This window comes from Epinephelus moara, chromosome 13, assembly GCF_006386435.1.
Source record: "Epinephelus moara isolate mb chromosome 13, YSFRI_EMoa_1.0, whole genome shotgun sequence".
Lineage (NCBI taxonomy): Eukaryota > Metazoa > Chordata > Actinopteri > Perciformes > Serranidae > Epinephelus > Epinephelus moara.
In genome coordinates, this window is record NC_065518.1 from 32,986,012 (window position 1) to 33,005,006 (window position 18,995).

Consider the following 18,995-nt stretch of genomic DNA (forward strand, 5'->3'; position numbering starts at 1 on the left):
TATACAGGGCATGTTTTAGAGGAGTTGAGGTAAATGTCATGTGCAGACTGCAACTGACATTAAAAAACACTTAAATCTTATTTAAAAGGGGGATATCTCCAAAAGCCATTTTTGGCTTCTAACCTCTGCACAATGATTGAACTTTTCATTGTATTTTTTCTGTCTTTTCTATACATATATGTGCCAGGAAAATTAATTAAATAAATAAATAAAACATTTTAGTTTGAAAATTTGCATGGATTGTATAAAAAAAGGAATTAATAGGAAATGCTCTTGCATAAGATTTCATATTTTTTATTATTAAAGTAAATTATCAAGGTATTTATTTTTTGCAAAAAAAAAAAGCCTCACCATGAATGAAGTGTGCATAATCAAAAAAGCAGTATGACAAGTTCACCACAATGTCTTAAGAGTGCAATATCTCTGTAATCTTCCTGATAAAACAGACTGTACCTTAATTAATACTCTAAAGAATTCTTAAAATGACAAAATGATGTATTTCTTGTTATGATGGGAATCAACGCACTCAGCCAGATTAATTGCCCGAGGTGGAATTTGTTGTATTGTCATCAATTTATGAATGTAGCATTTTTACTACAATGCCACAAGATGGAGCTGTTACTCCAGCTGAAATAAATGGTGATGGTTGGTAGTTAAGGCTTAGGGCTCTTAGATTTTGTCCGTCTGGGATCCTCATTCTCATTTCCCAAGCCTTCCTACATCAGAAACATTTTAAACTTAAAGGCCAGTCGATGTCAAGGTTTTAATTGTATTTGTACTATAAAACCAGTGTGATGGCTTTAGAATGAGCCTTTGTAATATTCTTTGTGCCCACAAGTTTGTTTCATCATCCATCCACACTGAGCCATCAGGTTATTTGTAGGATTTTGTAATAGTTCATGTCTCTGCTGCTTGTGACAAGTTACAATATATAGTGGTTTGATATTATTATCAAAGTGAAGTATGAGATGCAGACCTATATGTTGTCAATGTTTTTCTTTTCTCAGAATAGTTATTTATTTTTTAAAGCAGCTATAATTGGTATTATTATTATTATAACAATATATTTTAGATGTGTGGCTCCCAACTGCCACGGGGTCCAGTTTTCTCCTTAGTCATTAGTTCAGGGTCCCACAGTTTATTACATTCAGCATCATACTTGCGTTTGGCCATGTCGTTTAGCTAGACTGCTGTCTCTGGCAATTAGCTGTCCGTTAGTCACTCACAGAATAAAAGCTCTGTGCTGGTAATTTACTGTACTTAACAATAAAGTGCATTTCTTTACAAACTTGACACGTTTGTGAGTCACTTGCAGTCCATTCAGAATGGGCCCTTGACCCACTTTTGGACCGCAATCCACCAGCTTTAGATGACAACATGAAAATGAAAACAGTGTTTCAGCGTGAAAGGTGTCACTGATACTGATGAACTTCCAGAGAAGTATCAGCTGAATCTGCAGCTCCCCTCGAATTTACAGAGCTTTACAGTGAGTTCCAGCTCATCCTGTCTGACTCTCAGCTCAGGCGCTGACTGTAAGTAGAGCCGACTAAACCAGATGCAGGTACAGCCTCCTGTTATGCTGGCCAGTGTGTTCAGTGCTGACAGCGTTGTCAGCAAAGTTATTTGAGGTGGGGCGACAAGTCGATACAGCATAGTATCATGATATATTGCATGGCAATATTTAAAGCAACGTTTTTTTTTTCTTTTGATAAATTGTGAATATTCTAAACTTTTTTCGAAACAAAACAACTTTTGGTCTAAAAAATGACTATAAAATGAATATAAAAATGACTTAAGTGAGATGAACAGAATGAAAACTTTACCATATTAAATTAAAATAGATCTTGACAAAATAAGCAGTTTAAAGAAAGTAATAAATGGCAATATATATTAGGGCTGACCCAAAAAATTCGAAGCTTCGAAGCTTCGTTCGATGGCACGGGATTCGATTGTTTTTTTGTTTCGTTTTTTTGGGGGAGGCCTTAAACGCAACACTAACCCCCACCAGTGCGATACTGACAACAAGCGCACTCAGAGCTGGCAGACATGTCCAAGAGGTCATCAGATGTGTTAGGCCTATAAGAGTTCATGTTCCAGGTCCACTTTGTGTTTTTAATTGATTGATTGTTTTTGGTTGATTGACAAATAAAGGCCGGCTCCATTAGGCCGTGTAAAGGAGTCATCCGGTCTGATTGTTGCATGAATTGCCTAAAAATGTTTCACAGTAAATCAGAGAACGGGGATATTATTGCCACTGGTTATTTGAAATGGATAAAGGTATTTTTTACTGGTGAGTTAAGGGAGAATAGCCTATATATCATGTAATTAAAAAAGAAAAAATCTCCGACAAGGAAATAGAAAGCCCGACGCACAATGGAGACCTGCTATTATCCTGCTTGAACACAGACGATTAAATTCTTTCAACAATGTGACTCAAAATAAGGATAAAATAGATTTTATTGATGTAAAATATGCATTTTCCAGTTCCACCGGTCCGCTCTGAGTCTGGTGTCAGAGACACGTCTGATGCTCTGAGTTGCGCATCTGTTTGATTGTGCTGCAGTGTGCGCCGAGGGTTTTAATTTAGTGTTCAATCAAAAGTTAAACACTACTTATCACCGACCATTAGTGTTCTTTCATTTGTGAATATTTTTTATCTTAATTCTAGTGTTGGAAAAAACTACGTTTTCGCCATAATTTTTTTTTTTTAAATCCCCCCCGTCGTCGAATGCTTCGAATTAAATTCGTTCTGAGCTCCGAAGCTTCGAATGTCCATAAATGGGTCTGAAGGTCAGCCCTAATATATATTATCGCAATACTCAGCATATCGCAAAACATTTAAAATGGCAATGATATTCTTTTGTGGCTGAAGTATCGACCTATCGTGTTGGAGTCAGACATACTTCGGTCAATAAATTGATTCTTCTCTCGTGCTTGTGTACTGGGACAAGAACAGTAGTCCAATTAAAGGCCTAGTTGAGTTATAACCGTAGCTCGACTTAATTGTGCATGTAAGCGTACTGACTGAAACGGCTTGACTCTGCTGTTAAACCAGTTAGGTAATATTAGCTGTGTGATGCCAACAGCCTGTCCTTAGCATGGAGCTCACACTCTTACAGCAGCAGTTCCACTTACACTCAGTGCGTTTACATGCAGCTTGAGAAAATCGAATTATTGGCTTAGTCCGACTGAAACCAGACTTTTAAATGCATGTTAACAGCTTAGTCCAACTGAAATTGTACTGTCCGTAGCTCGACTAACACACTTAGATAATTCGATTGAAAATGGAACTATTGCTGCATGTATCCACTGGCGTTCTGCACATGCACCCCTTTTTCTTTTGCGGGCTTTCACTCGGAAGAAGAAGGAGATGACGTAGCAGCAGTTCGGTATATAGCAGTGCAGTAACTCCCGGAAAACCAAACAGACAAATACCATGGCTACAGAAAAGCCGCACGAGACGCACGTGGAAACTACATTCATGCTCCGACAGCTAAAGGAGGAGAAGCTCATCATTAGCTTCCTCTTCGGGTCAGCCGGAAGTAGTTCAATACGCACAATATTAATAAGGACACATCGCTGCCTATCGAGGCAGAGCCAGACGTACTTGGTCAGAAATTCGATTTTCTCTTCTGCATGTATATTCAGACAAGACGAGAAGTCTGACTTGATTGATTAGCCGAGCTATGAGCTTAGCTTAACTACTACGTACATGTAAACGTAGTGAGTGTGTGGTGTGGTGAAGTTAAGCATGGTTTATTTGACAAAGTTGACAGTTCATTGTGCCAAGATAGCACCAAAACATTTGAAAGTATGGCTATATTACACGCCACACCATTCACATTAGGGGTATCGAATGAGAACCTAATTGGTATAAGTATTACCTCAAGAACACCGGTATTTGAAAGGGTATCCTAATTTTTTAAAAACCATACCCAGCCCTAGTTGTATCATCGTGAAAATACTAACAAAAGACACCCCCAAACTGGAAAGCACATCCTGGGTTGGTGTCAACACTATTTCACAATCATTTTGCGTAACACAGTTCCTCTGAAGTTCAACATAATACAGTAATAGCCCATGTCCACTTCAAAATTGTTTAACTATGGGGCACACCATGTATAGAGGTGATGCCTCACTGCAGCGGTTACGAGTTCGATTCCGGCTTGCAACCCTTTGCTGCATGTTGTCCCCCCACTCTCTCTGTCTCCCCATTTCACACTGTCCTGTATATTAAAAATTGTTTAACTATGGTAATATTGTTTTAAAACCATGTCTGACTGAACAGTGTTTTGTGTTGAAAGTGAATATCTCAATGGTTTTATATTTCACAATATCTCTATGGAGAAAATTTGTGGTTATATACCAGTGTTCATGCTGATAGTACCTGCTTGTACACAAGAACACACATTTCAACAAACACCCACTTGCTCACACAAACACAGTGACTCACAATTATTACGCAGCCACAGGAGAGCTCTCTCTCTCTCTCGCTCTCTCTCTCTCGCTCTCTCTCTCTCTCTCTCTCTCTCTCTCTCACACACTCACACACGCTCACACACACACACACACACACACACACACACACTCACTCATATGTACACACGACCATCTGTGCCTGTTGAAGCCAGGCCAAGAAATTACAGAGAAGTGTGTGTGTGTGTTTGTGTGTGTCTGTGTGGCTGTGTGGCTGTTGGATGACCAGTACTGATTCATGGCAGGATTCTTTACAATAATGTGCAAACAACTGGCCACCGAGACCTCCACACTTGCACTGGAATGTTGGTTCTCAGTACTTTTGTAGTGCTGTTGTTCAGTCTACACGCAAATTGTGAATATCAGTTTGACACGTCACACACAGCAATACGGTGGTACAGTCTTTGGTGTAGTATGTTAGCAGTGTGTAACCTTAACCAAGAACAAGACACAAAAGGCTCCTGCTCTCTTAATAGTGGTTTGTTTACTTTTTATCAGCTCTGCTTGGTCTAATAACTCCTTTACATCTTAACTCACTTCACCGATGACGCAGGTGTCTGCGTGCCCAAGCTTATTTGGTCCACCTTAGCGTCTGCGGTTTGAAGTTGCAAGAAACGACAGTTGAACCAGCAGATGGTGGGACAGTTTTGTGAGTGGGATTGTCATCTGAGGAGTGTAAGGAAAACTTTTGTATGTCCCGAGTATTACACGTAGTCCAGAGTTAGCTTCTTTGTCCTTATATCAAAAGGGGAATCAACAGCAAACACCAGTGAGGGTTTGGCGTCCTGTTTGCGTTCATTGTGCACGGAGATGTTTTTCGTGTCGACAGATTTTTAAACCTCTGCGCCAGTGATAGCCGTGGATGGAGGCATTATGTTTTCAGGTGGTCCATCCGTCTGTCCATTTGTCTGTCCATCCCATTCGTGTGAACATAACATCTCAAGAACATCTTGAGGGAATTTCTTTGAATTTTGCACAAATGTCCACTTGGACTTAATGATGAACTGACTAGATTTTGGTGGGCATAGGCCAGAGTGTGGACTCTGTTAAGTGTTGACACTGTTTTGTTTGTCTATTTTCTGATGTTTGTTTCCAAATGTGTGTCTTGTTCTGTTCTGTGGTGGACATTGGGGAATGGAGATGGTGCTGTGGAAGAGAATTTCCTCAAGGGGACAATAAAGTCTAAGTCTAAGATCAAGGTTGCTATGACCCTGTCTGTCTTATTCTTGTGAATGCGATATCTTAAGAAAGCTTGAGGAAATTTTGTCAAATTTGGCACAAACGTTTACTTAGATTCTTTAGTGGTTAAAGGCTAAAGGTCAAGGTCACTGTGACCTCACACTGTGTGTTTTTGGCCGTAACTCAAGAACTCATAAGCTAATCATGACAAAATTTCACACAAATGTCTAATAGGATAAACTGATGAAGTGATGACGATGAAGGGGAACATACCTGTTTTCAAAAATATCTGCAGAGGTGTAGACAGGGCCTGTATGTGAGCCATCTTGGGGTTTTGCACTCATTGCTAATTATACATAGTAATAAATTCTGCCATATTGTAAATATTATACATGTACACACACCATAAGACACAATGAGCAACACAAGTCCAAAATGTTGCGTCAGCTGTTAAGTGCAGCTGTCCTGAGGAACCTCCATCAGGTTGCAGATGGACATTTGCAAAGTGACATAAAAGAAAATCATATTCATTCTATCAGTTCTGACAGTTTCCTCTGTTTTGCCATCTTTCCCTTCCTGCGGTAATCCCCTTCTTCTTCTTTTCCTTTATCTCCCCTGTTTTCTCATCCTGTTTGTCTCTCTTAGGTCAATTTACGATGACCAGCCCAACGCCCACAAGCGCTTCATGGAAAAGCTGGACGCCAGGATAAGGAACCATGATCGTGAGATTGAGAAGATGTGCAATTTCCACCACCAAGGCTTTGTGGACGCCATCACAGAGCTCCTGAAAGTCCGTGCTGATGCAGAGAAACTGATGGTAAGAGATATTACTGTAAAGGGGATGCCAGGCCAGAAGAGCCAAAGCAGTACAGTTTGGTCTGCAACCCACATTGGCTGCCATATTTCCCAAAATAGCGGCCATGTGACCTCTGCCAACTGCCAACTAGATTTGTTAATAGAATCAAATTAGATAGAGATAGATGTTTTTCCATCATTGGGTTTGGTAGACTGGGTATTTTAGAGAGACGTCTAGATCTACTCTGAAATGATCCACTACATCACTGTAGGGCTAGTCGTCATGAAAGATTCACTCCAATACCCCCCAAAAATGTTTATTACCTTTAATCAAATAATGTTTCAGACACATTTAGAAGAGTTTTTTCAACTCCAACTCCAAAAAAGTGGAGAGACTGTGTAAAACATAAATAAAAACATAATGCAATGGTTTGCAAATCCCTTTTTGATCTATATTCAATTAAAAATAGTACGAAGACAAGATAAGTGTTCACACTAGCCCTTTTACACTGCAAGATTTTCCGCGAATGTTGGGCCATTTTGCCGGCAAGCTGCGAGCGTTTACACCGCGTTCCAAATTATTATGCAAATGATATTTCTCTCTGATTTTCCTAAATAGTCGATGCAAATGACAGTCAGCATAATTTTCAAGTCATCAGCTGTTAAAGTTTAATTCAAATGTTATTGAACAAANAAATACAATTTGCATAATAATTTGGAACGCAGTGTAGACACATAGCCAGATTGGCGAGTTGATCCGAGGTGCCCAATTTTCCGCCTTGTAGAGTAGTCATTTTGGCGGAACCCTTTTAGTTTAAGAAGACTGAGGCGGCCTTCCGCCACGGGAGGGGCTGTTGATGACTTGTGGGAGGAGCTGTTGATGACCGCACGCGCGAGCCACTGGCAATGGATAAACAGGAAACAGCTGATAGCAGGAATTAGCGAGCAACTAGTAGCAAGAGGGAAACGCAAACCTGACAGACACTGTAAAAATGAGCAACTGGCGAGACGAGGAATCGCGCACCCTCCTTGCCCTCACAAACGAAGAGGCCATTAACCATTAGCCATTTACGAGAGAATCGCCGAAGAACTGACTTGCCGCAGCTTCCCTCCCACGTCACTGTTTACGTCACACGCTGAGCTACACGTTTTGTTACTTCCTCACGCCTCCCATTGCCCCGAAAAAGGCGCATTCTGTATGAGCAAAAGTAGGCAGGCGGCATTTTGCCGCTCTCCCCGATTTTGTTTTTATACTGCCAATGCTGAAAAAGAGTGATTGGGCTTTCCTGCAAATTTGCACAATTCTTATCTAAAAAGGGCTACTGATAAACTTTGTTGTTTTTTGTAAAATAACACTTATTCTGAATTTTATACCTGCAACATGCTGCAAAAAGTTGGGACAGCGGCAAGAAAAGACTGGGAAAGTTTTGAAATGTAAAAAAAAAAACCTGGAACATCCCACATGTAAACAGGTTATTTTGAAACAGATGATTGTATCATGATTGGGTATGAAACAGGCATCCTCAAGAGGCTCATTAGTTCACAAGCAAGGATGGCATGAGGTTTATCACTTTGTGAACAACTGCATTGGCATACTTTCCAACAGTTGCAAGACATTAATTTATGTCACCATCTACAATCCATAATATCATCAAAGGATTCAGAGAATCCAGAGAAATCTCTACATGTAAGGGGCAAGGCTAAAAACCAACTCTGAATACCTTTGACCTTTGACCCCTCAGGTGGCGCTGCGTTAAAAACCAACTTCATTGTATAAAGGATATTATACAACAGTTAGTTCCGGCCCTGCAATCTGATTGGTCGAGAGACAGTAAAACCGTGATGATATTGGAGTACAACATCACGGTTATTTCACTGTGTATGTATCACTCCGCCTCACAGCTGATTGCAATCAACAATCAAATCAAAACTGACGGTTAGTGTCAGTTAGGTCAGCAGTTGCGTTGTAGGCTAATTAATTCATCCACTGTCAAACAGCCAAAAATATGGATTTATTTCCTAAAATAAGTTTTGAATTGAACTATGAATGGTCATCAGAGGAAGATGAGGGAGAGGAGAAGCTGAATCCATCTGAGCACACATCCAGGTTTGTCAGTGTTTCATCAGCGGAGCTCAATGACTTGGAGAAAAGCAACATACTGTCAGATGAGAAGGCAGAGTCGGCTGTGCCTGTGAAGCGACAGTCCACCATGCAGTCACCAGAGACTTATTTCACCGGCTGCACAATTAATGGAAACGTGCAGATAAATGTGTATAAAGAGTAAGTGCCTGGCGCACCATGTCTGCGTTACATAGCAAGGGTGACAACGGAGTCCTGAGGGAACTATTTTTGTTGGCGGAAGACAAATAAAATGCTTAAATTATCTATTTTGTCCTCATTTTTCAACATTTCTTAATCTTTTTATTTAATTTAACTGTTGAACTGTCGTATAAAAGCAATATCACACGAGAGGGAGTGATGTTGTACTGTGATATCGTCACAGCTGTGATTCGGTCGTAGGCACGAGGCCGCAGGTACAACATCACTCCCTCTCGTGTGATATTGCTTAAGTACGACATGGGCTCAGAAACACTGTGGAAAACCATTGTCACTTAACACAGTTTGGTTGATGAAAGTAACTAATGAGAATAAGGCGGTCAAGATGGTGGAAACCGATTGGGAGTTGTTACAAAGTAAATACGTTACACATTAGTGCAGAACCGGGAGCATTATCTATCATTGAAGGCAATGGGAAAGAAAATAGGAAAAACAAAAAACAAAAAGGTAGACCGAGCTATTATGTTTTGGCCTGACAAGCTATGACTGGTAAGACCCAGTCGAGAAATGATCATGGGTGTCTGTGTCATCATTATCAAAAGTCTCCATTTCCACCCATCCAGACCATATATATATATATATATATATATATATATATATATATATATATATATGACTTTTAGAGGTTCCAAAATGCTGAAGCAGTGTGGAATAGTGTTGCACGGTATACTGGTACCAACGGTAGACCACAGTACTAAAACACCACGGTACATATGATACCATAATGTTGGAGTACCGTAGTACTACGGTACCTCACAGTACCACTACTGTGGGATAAGTTCAAAGTCCAATCACAAGAGGGTGAGTGTCCATGCGCCGTCCAATAACGGCGCACTGGCCACCTGGCACTCAATATGCTGCTGCAGTGGTTTGTTTTCCAGTGACATTTCAGGTATTAGCTGAGCTATTGAGTATCTTTAAGCTATGAAAGTTATTATTTATTTATTTTTACTTGTAGGCTAGATTTGTTTGTATTGTTACAGTGATTTGTTTTCCACAGAGCTCTACGGTGCAAGCATTTTACTCGCATTTGCGACTAAAAATAGTTTTGTGCGAGCAAAAGAAATCATTCAGGAGCACGCTGTGCAAGTACAGATTTCAACCAGCAGCAGAAACAAAAGGCGAATTTGACAGGAGGCTCCGCCGTATTCCTGTCAAATATGGCGCCATAGTGCTCTGCGGCGCAAGATAATGGCTTACCAGCGACCGAGAAGCCCGGCTCCAAGTCCAATAATTTCCTCTTCATCGGTGTCATGACTGCCCAAAAGTACCTGAACAGCCGAGCTGTGGCGGCACACAGGTATGTGACGTGTCAGAGGAGAAACGAGCATTTCTCTCTTTGTGGCAGGTAACGGTCCACAAACCTCACCGCACTGAAGGCACTGTTCTTAACTTATCAGAGGAGGAGGGTGGCTGGTTGATTTTTATTTTATTTATTTATTTTATTTTGATCCCCCCTTTGTTCATCACTTATTGATGCTGTTTTTGAAGTATGAATAAGTCAATAAGTAATTTATCCATTGAAATATCATTGATGTATTATAGAAAAGTGATTTATCTTTTTGTAAATGACAAAAGGCACATTTGCCTCATTTTTGCTGTGGTATCGTGATACTACTCAGAACCCTGATACTTTTACTGGTATCGTACCGTGGGTCCCAATTTTGGTACCATGACAACACTAGTGTGGAAACTAGGCGTTAACTAACCAAAAGTTTTGCATTTAAAAAAACGAAGTGTGGATGTAGCCTCAATCATCCAGGTCATTTAGAGGAAGCACTAAATCAAATGTAACTGGTCCTGCTGTAAATCCTTGAAGACGTTTCACTGCTCATCCAAACTCAATGGAAGAAACTTTTTGGATGAGAATTTTCAAGAATGAGTTAGCACTTGTGAATCGGGCTACTGTCCCATAATGGAAAGGTCATAGGTTCTATTTCCTGACCTACCAGTTACGTTGTTTTAGATAACAGTCTTGGTTTAGTTTCTAGAATTCTCACTTGTCTCTTTGCTTTCAAGCACTCTTGCTGTGGTGCCGCACCCTATCTGAATGAAAAAAAAGAAGCAATGATTATGTAGTCGGTCCCCCCTTGTTTGGAAGCTTCACTGTTGAAAGGATTGTCATCAAAAAGCCGACTGGTCAATTGGGTCATGGCTCTCAGCCGTGTGACAAGAGCCGAGAGTTCAAAAATCCCCATCCAGAATCGAGAAGTTTGTCACTGAATCTGTGAGAAAGAGCCTGTCACAAGCCATTAAACCCCATGAAAGGCCCAGTGCACCGACGATGGGTTCAGGTCCTCGCTGCCTGGTTAATCTGAATTTGCCTGCCTTTGTCCTTGCCCCTTCATGGACAATGAGCTGATTACAAGGCTGAGCAGCTGCGGTGAGGGAGGTAGAGAGGGAAAAGAGAGGGCATGAAGAGGGGGAGCAGACAGAAAGAGGAAGGACAGATAGACATGTGACAGTGTGTATGGCTGAACTGAGACCAGCTCATTCATACATTCTAAAAAAGTATCCAACTGTCAAAATTTAAAAAAAAAAATGAAGAAATTGAAGTGCTTCATATGAGAATGTCATGGAAGAAAACCACAATTTGGGTCTTTGAGTCTTTTAAAAAAAGAAACCTTAACATGCCAATGATACTCCTTTTCACCAAACTTGCTCTGGTTCTTGAATTCGGTCCATTCAGGACTTTTAACACTGTGGTGCTATCTTGTGAACCAGCCCACTTTTTCACCAGTTTCGATCAGAACCATTGTAATCAAGGATGTGTCATCAATGGAGGTCACTGCACAATACACAACAGAAGAAAACAGTAATGCAAGATGGTAGATCACATTGATTACCTACAAATTTTATTTTTATTATTACATTTATTTGTTTTTATTCCAAAGAGTCATGGATCAACGATCAATATGACCCCTGCACATTCTTTTTTCAGATGATTTCTTACCTTATGTCTCCATTGTTGCCTTCTCCATCCTCTTTTTCCAACCTGTCTAATATGACACGCACCATTGATGTTGTCACAGTTCACACTTCAAGTCAAGGCAAACCTGCTATCTTTTGGTTCAAGCTGGGAACCAACTTTTCAGGTTCCAAAACAATTTATTTTTGGTAGGAATGCTCTGAATGGTCCATAGTTAGGTGCGGCAACTGAAACAGAACCTGTTTCATGTATATCGAACTGGTTCAGTTTAGGATTCTTTGGACCTTGGTGCTATCTAACAAACCAGCCTGTGTTTCTACCAGTTTTGAATGGAACCATTATAATCAAGGATGGCCTATTCAAGTGCTGGAATTTGTTATTTATGTGACAACGCCTGAACGGAACACGGGCTTCGCTCCATTGAGTGTGTGTACAGTGCCGTGCTGCGGGTTTGGGCCAGGCTTGGTTATAATTGTCTCGGACTTGGGTCGGTTGCCGTCTGGAAAATCAGATAAATAACATGAAGGTATTTAGTTTGTTTAATAAAAGGACAAGGTGTAGACCTGTTTTATAGGAAAGGTAACCTTAAATGAGTTCTGTTGTGATCTGGCGCTATATATAAAATAAAATTAAATAAAATTAACTTGACCTTCATGGGGGGGTGGGGGGTGCCGTTGGGGGGCTGGGCAGGGGAAACACTGTCTAAGTAACAGGAGTTGCACAATGCACGAGGGAAATAAACAGTAGAAGCAAAGTTACAGATTACACTGATAACCTGCAAACTTTTGTTCTAAGTTATTTGTTTTTAACCAAAAATCAAGACCCCTGCATGCTCTTTTTTGCTGATGATTTGTTACTTTATGTCTCCATTCTTGCCATCTCCATCCTCTCTTTCCAACCGATAGAAGATGACACATTCACTGATGTTGTCACAGTTTGTACGTCAAGTCAAGAAAAACCTTATTTTTTTGGGGTTCAAGCTCAGAACAGACTTTTTGGGTTCTTCACCAGTTCATTTTTGGTTGGCATGCTCTGAACTGCTCAAAATTAGGTATAAATAAAAATACTTTAATTTATAAATCTAAACATGCAAGATATCTCAATAATAAAGTTCTCAAATTAAAACGTTTGTGTCTTCAACATACAGCTGCTATCTTTAAAAATAGTTCACCAATATATTGTATAGATGAATCCGGGGAAGTAATAAACCAGTGGCCTTTACTTCAGTATTTTCAGTGTCACATGTTTGCGTGTATTGTAGGCACAATATCAAGAAGAACAACAGTAGACTCCAACAGTAGTGGCAAACGTCAACTTCAGGAGAAAACTGGTCATTAAACAAGTAACGTCAGCTAAGTTAATGCTGCTTAGCTAAAGTTAGTAGGCTAATATAGCTAACGTTAGTGGGCTAGCAATACTGTCTAGAGGCTGCGGTGGCCCAACAAAATAAGTAACACAATCAACTAACTGTGGCGTTTTTCTGAAATATAACGTAAGTTGCTCTGACGAGGGCAATGACCACAAAGAAAACATCATTGCCATTTACCAACTGGTAACTCAGCCGGAATGTGTTGTGGTTGCTCATGGCAATGACAGCTGTTGAAAACATGACAAAACATGTAGGTGTCTTAGTAAAAGCCTTCAAATTTACTTGAATCAATTTTAACTTTAACTCATCTCATCTGTTTATCTTCGCCAACCATTTACTTAAGTTACTATGAGCGACCACGGACACATCCAGCTGAAAGTCATCAGTTAACACGATTGTTAAACCAGAACTCCAGCAGCTCTGTGTTTTGTAGGAGTGTTTATATTTTTAACTGTAAAGACTTAAAGGTAGGATCTGGAGGATTTTCAAACAAAACAAAATATAGCCATATACAAATGAAATCCTGCTTAATCATCACCTATGGGCTTCTACTCATGTGTGGTGGTGACTCTGTTTGCAGAGCTCCTGCCCTTTAACTGTATTTTGATGTTTTTGTGAGCTCGGACCGCTTCTGGGTGGAGATTTCCCCAGCCAATGAGAGAGCACAGGTGCCGTGCCCGAGCGTGTCCAAGTGTGCACCAGCGCAAGCCTTGCCTGAACCTCTTCTGTGAAGCCTTCTTCCGTACCTCCTGGCTCCGTACACCCGGGGGAGTTGAGCCTGATAGGAGGGGCCAAATTTGAATGTGTGTTTACAAACAGCAACTGGAAAATCCTCCAGACCCTACCTTTAAATGTTATTTGGCAAACAGTCAGTAATATCCACATTGTATACCAAAGTTTGTCATCAATTATCTGAGATAATTTAGAAAATCAACAACCATTACTGCTGTCACTGTCAGCAGGCAACAGCAGACACCGTGACATGCCATTACAGTAATGGCTGCGCTGCAAAATGGCGGAACACACGAAGCGGTCGCCGGGTTTGTGTATAAGTAATATATTGCTAAGTCATTTCCTATGACAGTTGGTCACTGTTATTTTTAGGAAACATTACTTTAACAGCGGAAATAGTGGTTGGGTGCTATTTCCAACAGGGGATTAATTCACATTTTTTTCCACACTGGGCCTTTCATGGGGTTTTTGGAGCTCTATGGAATAGAGCAGAGAAACTAGACACGTGCCATTTGTTGACAATAAACAAACGTTTGTAGGAACCATGGGTCGAGGAATAACAGAATAAAAGGAGATATTCTGAGGCTGTACCGTTAAACTGCTGTCTGTGTTTGTTTTGAAAGGGTCAAGTAACGGACACTAATCGAAGACTACAAGAGGCTGGGAGGGAGGTAAGTCCATGTATGCATGAATGTGCAGAAGACAAAAACATGCTTTTTATTGTGCTGTCAGGACATATGCCTGCTTGTTAACTGCAAAAGACAGTTCTGCATTAGACATGACCGCTCTTTAACCCAGTACTTAACAGAAGTGGCCTCTTTCTCATTGTTTCCTTCCATTGTATGCTCCTTTCCTCAGGTGACAGCTCAGACAGAGGAGGTGATTCGCTGTCGGATTCAGCAGAGGAACATGGCCACCACTGTGGAGAAGCTCCAGCTCTGTATACCTGGTACCACTGCTGTTTGTGTATCAATATGATGGTCACTTTAATTCTAGTTTTAATAAGCTGTGAGTGTTAGCCACCACAGTAACCTCAGGGTGCCTCTGGAGTACATGCATGTTTAATTGTATCAAGGATGTTACCAGTTTAACACCTTCTTCAGATCTTGGGTGTGTTGAATGAGAACCCATGTGAACTAAATCGGGATTTATACTTCTGTGTCGAAACACCGCCATAACCTACAGCATGGCCTAACTTATACCTCCACAGAAATGTATCTACGTATCACGGCAACGCAGACCTGCTGTTTATTGTTGTAAGCTGAAATCATTTCCCACAGTGGAAACAAAGATTTCATTTCACAGATAAGACACAATATATTGTGAAGACAATAAAACCCCCACAAAATAGCATTTCAAGTCTTGTGTGTGATTTATCCTGGCTTCATTTAAGTAGAGGAAATCTCTGCTAGCCACTAGGCTAATTTATACCATGTAAAATGCCATAGGCTTGTGCTAATAACATTAGCATATTGTATTTGTGGGCAAAATGTGTCCAGCAAAAGACAACTGCTTTGTCTGTGAATCCTGCGTTGACGTGAAGTCGATTTGTGTACTTGTGTTTGAAACTGTTGCTATCAAGCCATGTTTGGTGTGTGTTGTAAGTGTGGTTTGAATCAACTAAACTTTACAGCACTTCACAGAAACCCCACCACCGACTAGTGTTTTGGAGGTGTAACTGCAGAGTGACACAGACACACCACCGCACAAGTATAAACGCTCACAACAGCATAGGCTACATGCATAGGCTATGGCTTTGGCTCTGCATAGAGCTGACACACAAGTACAAATCCGCCTTAAGTGAAGTACTTAGTACTCACAGATGGCACTTTTAATATAACCTTTAGAAGCTGAGTGTGAGGCTGTTTTTTTAATAGAACTGATAGAGCATGTAAGACTCTTGGTTTTTTGGGTGGGACTTAGGACATTTTTGGCTGATAAACATTGAGTCCAGTATGTGTTATTTTACATTTCTATGTATCTCTGTGTGCATGGTATACACATTCTTTTAGAGAGAAGTGAGTGAACCAACCTGCTTGACCCAAAGGACTCTGCCACTGATCCTGTTTCCTGTCTTCTCTTCCTTTGCAGTTTTAGAAATGTACAGCAAACTAAAAGAGCAGCTGGAGTCCAAAAGGTATCCATCTCACAAAGCATCTCAGCACAGTGTGACTGATCTATTATAACTGGGGTATTACAAACAAGTTAGGTTCCCAGATTCTTAAAGAGTAACTTCAACCAAGCTAATAACCTGGCTTGCTCCACCAACTAGTGATGACAACATCCCTTTTTCACTGTGTGCAACTGTGATGAATCGTAGCACTATAATGCCTTGCTACATCTCAGCTGGGTGTGGTTACACGTACATCAGACCAGCTGTGATGTAGTGTGGTGCTATAGCGTTGCAGTACATTGATACTGCACAGGTTTTGGAAAAATGGTTTTGTGACTTCACTGCTGGGTGTTGTTACAATTGCATATCTGATCACCGCTAACCATACTCACCACAGTTGTAAATGAATGAATTAACCGTTTTATTTTTATGTGATTTCGTGTCATTTATGTCAGCCATCCCTCATGGAATTATTTAGACACATTAACACATCAACAACAAACTGACGATTCCAATATCGGAACCTAAAAGTATCTAAAATAGGGTAATCAGTTTTGGTTAATTTTGTTTCCAATAGCCCAACACCCATTAACCAGTAACTAACTGGTTAATTTATAGGACAAAATCCTCAAAATTACATAAAATACAGAGGCTTTTTCTTTTACTGCTTTTCAAAGTGCTATCTATGTAGAAGTGATGACATTTTAATGTTTTGTAATGTAAATGTCTTGTCTTTATTTTATTTTCTGCTAGCTTTGCTGACAGACAGCCATTTAGCCTCAGCTTTAGCTTCATTTTGAGACACGAAACCCCTTAAGCATTTTTATGCCTCCACGCCGGTGATAGCAGTAGCTGTTTTCAGGTTGTCCATCCATCCCAACCTTTTGAACATAATATCTCAACAACACCCCAAGGGAATTTCTTCAAATTTGGCACAAATGTCTACTTGGACTGAACATTGAACATATTAGATTTTGGTGGTCAAAGGTCAAGGTCATTGTGACCTTTTCCATCTTATTTTTGTAAATGTGACATCTCAAGAACATGAGGGAGGGAGTTTCTTAAAATTGACACAGATGTTCACTTGGACTCGACAATGAACTGATTGGATTACAGTGATCAAAGGTCAAGGTCAACGTGTCCTTGTATCTGACTCATTCTTGTGAGCACCATATCTCAAGAACACCGTATGGGAATTTCTTAAAATTTGACACAAACATCCACTTGGACTGAAGAATAAACTAATTAGAGTTTTGTGGTCAAAGGTCAAGGTCAGTGTGACCTCACAAAACATTTTTGGCCATAACTAAAGATGACTTAAGATTCATGTGCCAGTTATGGCTTAACTTTACACAAATGTCTAATTGGATAAAATAATGAAGCGATGACATTTTATATCTAAAAGGTCAAATGTCATCTTCACTGTGGCATCATAATGTTCTGCATAAAACACTTCTCAATGGGCGTGAAGCATTCATGTGCTCGCAGACATAAATTTAGTTAGCTATTTGAGCACCACTAGCCGTGTTGACACGGTTAACAGTGCTAACAGGGTTAACAGTGATAACATAGTAAGCAATGCTAAAGGGGGTTTTGCAGCTAGATTTTTGCTGCTTACTTACACTGTTGGGTCAGAATAGTGTAACAAGCCGCAATTGTCAAATGAGCAGCACCGCTAGCTAGTTCCCACCAGACCTGGGTGGTCCACAGTGAAGTAAACTAAAGAGCAACAAAATTAAACTACAGACCCACATTCGGAACAGGTCAAAAATATTCTCAGTGTTCACCAAGTAATGGTTAACAACATGATCCATCAAAATAATATCTACATGTATGTGTCAGTTCATGTCTGTTTCAGTTCATATATAAGCAGTCTGTCATCCATATGAAGTCAAGTCTTCATCTTGCTTTAGAAATATAATTATAAAATGTAAAAATATGATCAACAAGGTATGCAATTAAAGCCCCATCCTCAAGTCCTAATCTGATCTATCATCAGTGAGGCAGGCTTTGGTCAGAGGCAGAACTCTGAACCTCAGTAAACAGTAAAAGACTGCTTTGCAACCTGCTGTCAAGATACTTAAATTACTGAATCAGTGGACAAACTGAATGGCTTTTTTCCATTTTAAGAAGTTTTTTTACCTAGACAGAGCTCAGTAATCAAACATCCCACCAAACCAATCTGCAGCATCATCCAGTATTCATGATGCAGGTTTCCCCTGCTGTGTGGGGATGATTGAACTTCATTTTACCCCATGAACTTCATGTTTGGTCGTATTTATATGCCTATCTGTATAAAGAGGGGAGGGGGGGGTTCACTTTGGACAGGAAAATAATGACCCTTTCTTGTTCATTACTGTGTACCAAAGGAAGAGGCCATTCACTGGCAGGACAATTGACCCTCAGTGTGCCCTTGTTCACAACAAGGCCCCCTCACTGCCGCTCTGTCACGGCCCACAGCCAATCCAAGGCAATTAGACCATGCTGGCCACCTTGTGGGATTTGTGTGTGTGGAGTGTACATTGAGCACTAATGACATAGCCTATACACTTACAATACATTGGAATGAGCTTGTATGCCTCAAATGCACATGCTTTTCTGTACTGTATGTGCCGATGGCCAGGTCACATTCTGTTCAGTGTCCTGCCACTTGCAGTCTTTGTATCCTCCGTCCTGGTGCTCTGCACTCTGACAAACCTTTTCACTGTACAGTTTATGAGGCTGTCTTCTGTTCATGTGTATACAACACATTTTACACTCACTGACCGACCAATTAGATCCCTTCACAGCCTGCCTATCAGCCTAATGATGGGAGCTCAGCACACTGACCCAAGGCTGAACCCTGGTGATGTGTGCACACTGTGAAAGACCACAATATCTTTATAACACAGGTAGGGTTGGGACTCGTTAGGATTTTAACGATTCTGATTCCTTACCGATTCCTTCTTAACGGTCTGATTCCTTACAGATTCCTCTTACCGATTCCTACATTATATTCATTATACTTGCTATACTTAAACAAGTATATAATAAACACAAATGCAATCATACAAATACAAAAACT

General features: G+C 40.4%; 1 protein-coding gene across 4 annotated transcripts in view; it reads left to right on the plus strand.

Moving 5' to 3' along the window:
• The window catches only part of exoc6 (exocyst complex component 6), a 78,545-nt gene that overhangs the window by 15,716 nt on the left and 43,834 nt on the right, over positions 1-18,995 (plus strand). For all 4 annotated transcript variants that reach the window (XM_050059724.1, XM_050059725.1, XM_050059727.1 and 1 more), the window contains exons 2-5: positions 6,301-6,472; positions 14,442-14,489; positions 14,677-14,767; positions 15,910-15,955. In XM_050059724.1, the coding sequence (XP_049915681.1) occupies positions 6,301-6,472; positions 14,442-14,489; positions 14,677-14,767; positions 15,910-15,955 (357 nt within the window). The remainder of the gene's footprint in view (positions 1-6,300; positions 6,473-14,441; positions 14,490-14,676; positions 14,768-15,909; positions 15,956-18,995) is intronic.